Source organism: Macaca fascicularis, chromosome 4 (assembly GCF_037993035.2).
Source record: "Macaca fascicularis isolate 582-1 chromosome 4, T2T-MFA8v1.1".
Lineage (NCBI taxonomy): Eukaryota > Metazoa > Chordata > Mammalia > Primates > Cercopithecidae > Macaca > Macaca fascicularis.
The window spans coordinates 143,760,977-143,769,919 of NC_088378.1; the positions used below are offsets into that span (position 1 = coordinate 143,760,977).

General features: G+C 37.2%; 1 protein-coding gene across 1 annotated transcript; it reads right to left on the minus strand.

Moving 5' to 3' along the window:
* Nucleotides 1-5,922: 5,922 nt before the first annotated feature.
* On the minus strand, nucleotides 5,923-8,159 carry OR12D2 (olfactory receptor family 12 subfamily D member 2). Its single transcript, XM_005553698.4, has 2 exons — nucleotides 7,977-8,159; nucleotides 5,923-7,234 (listed from the first exon to the last, which is right to left on the minus strand). Coding segments are annotated over exons 1-2 (927 nt in total). The 5' UTR covers nucleotides 7,978-8,159; the 3' UTR covers nucleotides 5,923-6,308.
* Nucleotides 8,160-8,943: the final 784 nt, after the last annotated feature.

The window sequence follows — 8,943 nt, forward strand, 5'->3', positions numbered from 1 at the left end:
CAGGAGACCCATCTCACGTGCAGAGACACACATAGGCTCAAAACAAAGGGATGGAGGAAGATCTACCAAGCAAAGGGAAAACAAAAAAACAGGGGTTGCAATCCTAGTCTTGGATAAAACAAACTTTAAACCATCACAGATCAAAAGAGACAAAAAAGGCCATTACATAATGGTAAAGGGATCAATGCATCAGGAAGAGCTAACTATCCTAAATATATATGCACCCAATACAGGAGCACCCAGATTCATAAAGCAAGTACTTAGAGACTTACAAAGAGACTTAGACTCCCATGCAATAATAATGGGAGACTTTAACACCCCACTGTCAACATTAGACAGATCAACGAGACAGAAAGTTAACAAGGATATCAAGGAATTGAACTCAGCTCTGCACCAAGTGGACCTAATAGACATCTACGGAACTCTCCACCCCAAATCAACAGAATATACATTCTTCTCAGCACCACATTGCACTTATTCCAAAATTGACCACATAATTGGAAGTAAAGCACTCCTCAGCAAATGTAAAAGAACAAAAATTATAACAAACTGTCTCTCAGACCACAGTGCAATCAAACTAGAACTCAGGACTAAGAAACTCAATCAAAACCGCTCAACTACATGGAAACTGAACAACCTGCTCCTGAATGACTACTGGGTACATAACGAAATGAAGGCAGAAATAAAGATGTTCTTTGAAACCAATGAGAACAAAGATACAAAGTACCAGAATCTCTGGGACACATTTAAAGCAATGTGTAGAGGGAAATTTATAGCACTAAATGCCCACAAGAGAAAGCTGGAAAGATCTAAAATTGACACCCTAACATCACAATTAAAAGAACTAGAGAAGCAAGAGTAAACACATTCAAAAGCTAGGAGAAGGCAAGAAATAACTAAGATCAGAGCAGAACTGAAGGAGATAGAGACACAAAAAAACCTTCCAAATAATCAATGAATCCAGGAGCTAGATTTTTGAAAAGACCAACAAAATTGATAGACCACTAGCAAGACTAATAAAGAAGAAAAGAGAGAAGAATCAAATAGATGCAATAAAAAATGATAAAGGGGATATCACCACTGACCCCACAGAAATATAAACTGCCATCAGAGAATACTATAAGCACCTCTACACAAATAAACTAGAAAACCTAGAAGAAATGGGTAATTTCCTGGACACTTACACTCTCCCAAGATTAAACCAGGAAGAAGTTGAATCCCTCAATAGACCAATAACAGACTCTGAAATTTAGGCAATAATTAAGAGCCTACCAGCCAAAAAAAGTCCAGGACCAGACGGATTCACAGCCGACTTCTACCAGAGAAACAAGGAGGAGTTGGTAGCATTCCTTCTGAAACTATTCCAATCAGTAGAGAAAGAGGAAATCCTCCCTAAATCATTTTACAAGGCCAACATCATCCTGATACCAAAGCCCGGCAGAAACACAACAAGAAAAGAGAATTTTAGACCAATATCCCTGATGAACATCGACGCAAAAATCCTCAATAAAATACTGGCAAACCGAATCCAGTGGCACATCAGAAAGTTTATCCACCATGATCAAGTGGGCTTCATCCATGGGATGCAAGGCTGGTTGAACATACGCAAATCAATAAATGTAATCCAGCATATAAACAGAACCAAAGACAAAAACCACATGATTATCTCAATAGATAAAGAAAAGGCCTTTGACAAAATTCAATAGCCCTTCATGCTAAAAACTCTCAATAAATTCACTATTGATGGAACGTATCTCAAAATAATAAGAGCTATTTATGACAAACCCACAGCCAATATCATACTGAATGGGCAAAAACTGGAAGCATTCCCTTTGATAGCTGGCACAGGACAGGGATGCCCTGTCTCACCACTCCTATTCAACATAGTGTTGGAAGTTCTGACTATGGCAATCACACAAGAGAGAGAAATAAAGGGTATTCAGTTAGGAAAAGAAGAAGTCAAATTGTCCCTGTTTGCAGATGACATGATTGTATATTTAGAAAACCCCATCGTCTCAGCCCAAAATCTCTTTAAGCTGATAAGCAACTTCAGCAAAGTCTCAGGATACAAAATCAACGTGCAAAAATCACAAGCATTCTTATACACCAGTAACAGACAAACAGAGAGCCAACTCATGAATGAACTCCCGTTCACAATAGCTACAAAGAGAATAAAATACCTAGGAATCCAGCTTATGAGGGATCTAAAGGACCTCTTCAAGGAGAGCTACAAACCACTGCTTAGTGAAACAAACAAATGGAAGAACATACCATGCTCATGGATAGGAAGAATCAATATTGTGAAAATGGCCATACTGCCCAAGGTAATTTATAGATTCAATGTCATCCCCATTAAGCTACCAATGACTTTCTCCACAGAATTGGAAAAAACTGCTTTAAAGTTCATATGGAATCAAAAAAGAGCCCGCATTGCCAAGACAATCCTAAGCCAAAAGAACAAAGCTGGAGGCATCATGCCACCTGACTTCAAACCACACTACAAGGCTACAGAAACCAAAGCAGCATGGTACTGGTACCAAAACAGAGATATAGACCAATGGAACAGAACAGAGCCCTCAGAAATAATACCACACATCTACAGCCATCTGATCTTTGACAAACCTGACAAAAACAAGAAATGGTGAAAGGATCCCCTATTTAATAAATGGTGTTGGGAAAATTGGCTAGCCATAAGTAGAAAGCTGAAACTGGATCCTTTCCTTACTCCATATATGAAAATTAATTGAAGATGGATTAGAGTCTTAAATATTACACCTAAAACTGTAAAAACCCGAGAAGAAAACCCAGGTAATACCATTCAGGACATAGGCACGGGCAAGGACTTCGTGCCTAAAACACCAAAAGCAAAGGCAACAAAAGCCAAAATTGACAAATGGGATCTAATTAAGCTAAAGAGCTTCTGCACAGCAAAAGAAACTGCCATCAGTGTGAACAGACAACCTACAGAATGGGAGAAAATTTTTGCAATGTACTCATCTGGCAAAGGGCTAATATCCAGAACCTACAAAGAACTCAAACAAATTTACAGAAAAAACAAACAACCCCATCAAAAAGTGGGCCAAGGATATGAACAGACATTTCTCAAAAGAAGACATTCATACAGCCAACAGATATATGAAAAAATGCTCATCACCACTCGCCATCAGAGAAATGCAAATCAAATCCACAATGAGATTCCATCTCACACCAGTTAGAATGACAATCATTAAAAAGTCAGGAAACAACAGGTGCTGGAGAGGATGTGGAGAAATAGGAACACTTTTACACTGTTGGTGGGACTGTAAACTAGTTCAACCATTGTGGAAATCAGTGTGGCGATTCTTCAAGGATCTAGAACTAGAAATACCATTTGACCCAGCCATCCCATTACTGGGTATATACGCAAAGGATTATAAGTCATGCTGCTATAAAGACACATGCACACGTATGTTTACTGTGGCACTATTCACAATAGCAAAGACTTGGAATCAACCCAAATGTCCATCAGTGACAGACTGGATTAAGAAAATGTGGCACATATACTCCATGGAATACTATGCAGCCATAAAAAAGGATGAGTTTGTGTCCTTTTTAGGGACATGGATGCAGCTGGAAACCATCATTCTCAGCAAACTATCGCAAGAACAGAAAACCAAACACCGCATGTTCTCACTCATAGGTGGGAAATGAACAATGAGATCACGGGGACACAGGAAGGGGAACATCACACACCGGGGCCTGTTGTGGGGAGGGATAGCATTAGGAGATATACCTAATGTAAATTACTAGTTGATGGGTGCAGCACACCAACATGGCACATGTATACATATGTAACAAACCTACACGTTGTGCACATGTACCCTAGACTCCAGCCTGGGCGACAGAGCGAGACTCCGTCTCAAAAAAAAAAAAAAAAAAAAAAAAAAAGAAAAAGAAAAAAAAAGAAGTACCAGAGAGAAGTCAGATCATTTGCGTTTGCAAAAGTGAAGGCAGGGGTTTTGAACAGTCAGCCCACCCGCTCAACATAGTTTCCATAGTGTTATCTATTTTTATCTCTAAACAGTTACAAATGTTGGCATATCACATCTTTTCAGGGTCAGAATCCACTTCTAGGTACTTAGAATCTGAGAAGCATCACACCTATTCTTTTCTATTAGCTCCAGAAATACCTCCGCAATTATAATTTCATTGTTTTCACTTAGTATGAGTTTGGTACCAAAGGAAAAGAAAAAAAATCACGAATTTTTTTGTATTTCACCTGTATTACATCATATTACATGCATTACAATCTGTCAAAGTAAGGACAGATATAGGAAAACGAAACCAAAATAATAGCATGTTTAAAGTCATCATCTTTCATGACCAAGGGTGGATTGATATGGTTATAACACTCTAATGAGATACAAAGTGATTCTTGAGGGTTTTCTTTTTTTTTCAACCTAACTCCACTTTTAATGGTATTTCGTAGTAATCCTTGAAGTCTGGCCAGTTCACCTCTAAAACATATCTGAAGATATAGGTACCAGAACTCTTAGCTGAACAATCGGTTGTTTTATCTCTTAATTAGTGATTGCAATGTCATTCAGTTTAATTGCTTATTTGCTTATTTTAATTACTTATTTTATTACTTAAAAAGCATTTTTCATTTGTATTATAAAATGTAAAAATAAAACTGTTAACTTTTAGTAAAAGTTGCTTCCCGTTTTCCACTCTTTCCTATTCTTTGTGTGTTAGAAAGAAAATGAAACATTTCAGTGTGTTTCAGTAGTTCATTCTCTCTGCAGCATGTCCTCTGTGTGAGATTCTTTTTCTTTAGCTATAGGGTGGGTCTCTTAGGGCACCCTTGATTTAGTAAAGTTCTTTTGTGCAGGACTTTCATAAATCTAACACCTGTAGAGCTATTTTTGATTAAAATAATAAACAACACACTTGATTCATTTTTCACCGTGAGTAAGTGTTGGCGTAGTAACAGGAAAGTTTAAAGTATTTTATGCTGAAGTAGGGAAAATACTTCATGTTGCATGCGTACCAGCTAAGAATGACAAGAGTTGCTGGATTCTTAGTTTTTCCTTTCTCCCAGTTGCTGTCTTGCTTGGGCTTCAAAGAGTCTGAAAACTTTCTATAACAATGGGAAAATTATACAGACTTCCATGTTATGGAAGGTGTCTTTAGGATGTCATTTATTACATAACCAGGCTGTAAAAGTAGAATATTTTCAGGGAAGCATCTACAAAATAAGTCATTGGCATCATTCATATTCAGTGTATTTGGCAGTATCTATCTGAATTACAATAACTATATCCCTTGACCTAACATTTCCATGTCTGGAAATTTGTCCTACAAATAGACTTGCACATATATGGAATGACGTGTATACAAGATTATACACTGCAACATGTGATTGGAAATAACATAGACGTCCAATGACAAGAGAATGATCTATCAAGAATAATACATGAACAAAGTGGCACATACCATGCACGTTAAAAAAATAAAGAAGCTCTATGTACTAATAGGGAAAGGTCTCCAAGATACACATTGTCCTCAACATTGGTTTGTTCATATAACATGTATTGTTCATTGCCATTCTTTTTTAAAGAAAATATTTGTATTTGACCCTGTAGCATAAAGGATCTCTGTGAGGACAGATAAACAACTGGTTACATTGATTGTATATGAACAGTAAGTGAGTGGCAGGAGGGCAGAGATGGGAGAGAAACATTTGACACCTTTCTATGTCTTTTGTATTTTGAATCACTATTAAAAGAACAAAAACCAGCCAAACTAAAAAGAAATTATGACATACCTCTTTAAAATTTATTTAAATAATATGCAAGTTAGCATTTATTTTTCCAATTGAATAAACATAGCCCTACATGGCAATCTTTAAAATAAAAAAGCATAACCATTCTATTGATCAGACTAAAATGTGTTAAACTAAAAGGATCTTACAGACAAACAGTCCTAAATATGATCTATGTATACAATACATGGACAATACAGGCATAATTCTATATGCAACTGCATACAAGTACATGTTAGAATACATAACAAGTCAATTTTATCAACTGATAATTCCAAAAAATTTTTGGCATTAGGGTTCCATGGCTAGTGTCTTGCATATTCAAGTATCCCTCATATTACTTAGAAATGTATTGTTTACTACAACTAGATAGGACTTTTTTTTCTTTTATCTGATTGCCTCTATTTTACACTTATAAATCATCTGAGAAGCAGTAAAATTACACATCTCTACGTTTTCATTGCTGGTTATTTATGCCTCTGAAGAGTTCTCTGGTTTATTCAAATCAAAGCCTTCTGATCACTCTAACCAAGGCCCCCTTCACTTCCTTGTTCCTCAAAGTGTAGATCAGTGGGTTTAGTACTGGAGTGACCACAGTGTACATGATGGCAATGATCCGGTCCTGGTCCATGGAGGTCCCTGAGGCAGGATGAATATAGGTGAAGAGAACAGGTGCATACAAAAGAATAACTACCATGAAGTGGGAGGCACACGTGGACAGTGCTTTGTGGAGCATGCTACAAGAATGGGTCTTGAAGGAGAGATAGGTGATAATGTAGAAATAGGAGATAAGTGTCAGAAAGAAGGGGCCCATGGCAATTGTCCCTGTGACAGTACTGAGCAGCCACTGATTGAGCTCCGTGTTCCCACAGGCCAGCTTTAGCAATGGCTTCACATCACAGAAGAAGTGATGGATACAGTTGGAACCACAGAAGTTCAAGCGAGAAGTCATTACGGAGTGCAGCAGGGCGTGGAAGAAACCAATGGTCCAGACTGTGATGGCCATCTGGGTACAGAGCTGAGGGCTCATGATGACAGTGTAGCGAAGTGGCTTGCAGATAGCCACAAAGCGGTCAAATGCCATCACGGCCAACAGCATGGCCTCTGTGCTGCCCAGGAAGTGGAAGAAATGGAGTTGGCTTATGCATCCCAAGAAAGAAATTGCTTTGTGTGTAGAGAGGAAGTTCTGCAGCATCTTTGGCAGTGTCACCGTAGAGTAGCAGATATCCAGGCAGGACAGGTTTCCCAGGAAGAAATACATAGGGGAATGGAGTCTAGGATCAGAGATGACAATCATCAGAATGACTCCATTCCCAGCCACACTGATGAAGTAGATGGTGAGGAAAACCACGAAGAGAAAAGGTTGCAGTTCTTGAATGTCTGTCACTCCCAAGAGGAGAAATTCGGTGACTGAGGTTGTATTCAGCATCACTTCAAAAAAAACACAAAATAATGTATGGAACACTAATTGAATCAGAATCCTTCCAGCTCAGAATTTTCTCACCAAGCCAAAGCTACTTGGAAGGAGAGTACTGTTGTTGTACTTGTTCCAAACCTCAGAAGTTGTACAGAACTTAGCTTAGCTGTTGGTCTCTTCAATATTAAGGATTCATGCATATTATGGACTATGACATAACCAGTTGTTAAAATTAAGTTTATCATTAACATATTTCTTTCTTCTGGGGATTTAGAATATGTTGCTAACTTACAATCTTCTCTGATTGTGAACATCCGTATTCCGATACAACTTTCCTTTCCTATCCCAAGGCAGCGTTAATAGGGGGCAATTTTTAAGTGCACCACCACTGGGATATCTCTTGACCCAGGAAAATGGAACCTGAAATTTTTTGACTTAAGAGAGAAAGATAAAGATGAACTCATTATCATCACAAAGTCTTTAAAGAGATATAAAAACTTCTTTAAAATAGCAGTAATTGTTTTGTTCTCATCTTAGAACGTAGATGAGGCCAGAGATGTTCTCTTACTGATCTCTTCCTAACCCACATCTCTGGCAATGTCATGGAGCTCTACTGGGATAGGAAAAAAAAATATATCAATCAAATATTAACCTGAGGTATATTTGAAGTTTTATCAGTGCTATATCAGATAATGTGCTTAGTTTCTTCTAATCTGAGCCTTTAATTTTTTTCAAAGTAAATCCCAAATTACTTACTTCATGACAAACGTTATTGTTCCTCTAGTTGCCAGTTGCACTGGGACATTTTCCTTTTTCACACCTCTGAATCTCTGAATAAGAAAAGCTCTTCCAATAGACTCAACAATTCTTCCTTCATTTTATCCAATAGTGTCTTCTTCTAAAGTATTTATGAATTTAGACCACTGAAAAGCCTGTCTTGTGATGCATTTTCTTAAGGCTTATTTTTATTTTGCCTGAAATAAACTCACTTTTTAGATGTGAAGAAACATTGTATCTCAAGTGAATTTTCTCTCTTTTCTTCTAGTTTCATTAATGTGGCACTGACAGTCAGGTTCTCCTTGATCAACCCAGAGGTCTGTTGGCTTCCTATCAGTTCTCTCCAAAGCTGCCACACATTTCTAGCCCTTTTCATTTGTAAAATGTGTTTGCTCTATTTGCCCCTTCTTTCCATCTAATAAAATTTCCATTTTCTATGAACGAAATGTATTCATTTTTCTTTCTTTTGCAGAATTGAAATAATAGAATTTTTTTAGTAACTGTTAAAACACACAAGGGATTATAAGTAAGATAATTATAATGAGGTTTAATATTTGACTAAATTTATACTGTTTATTGAAAGGCAGACATATCTTTTGAAGGTTTTTTCTTACATTATTTGCAAAGTACTTGGGATTATCTTCTATAGGTGCACTGACAAAAGCAGACATAATTTTGTGAAATAGCTTCCTGTTTGTTCCTTTCTTGTACAAACGTAGTGGATTAACTTTTGCATATTAGGAGGAAAGAAGCAAGAATGTGTGGGAAATCCTTAGAAATGGAAGGCACTTAGAAAAGAATAAGAACTATTAGGAAGTCAGAAGAAAGATGCAGACATTAGAGTGTTTCCTATAAACGGGGAATAATTCAAGGTTGAAAAATTACTGATGAGAGAACAAAATGATTTGGTGTGACTAAAGTTAAAAAAAAATAATGAACTAGGAAA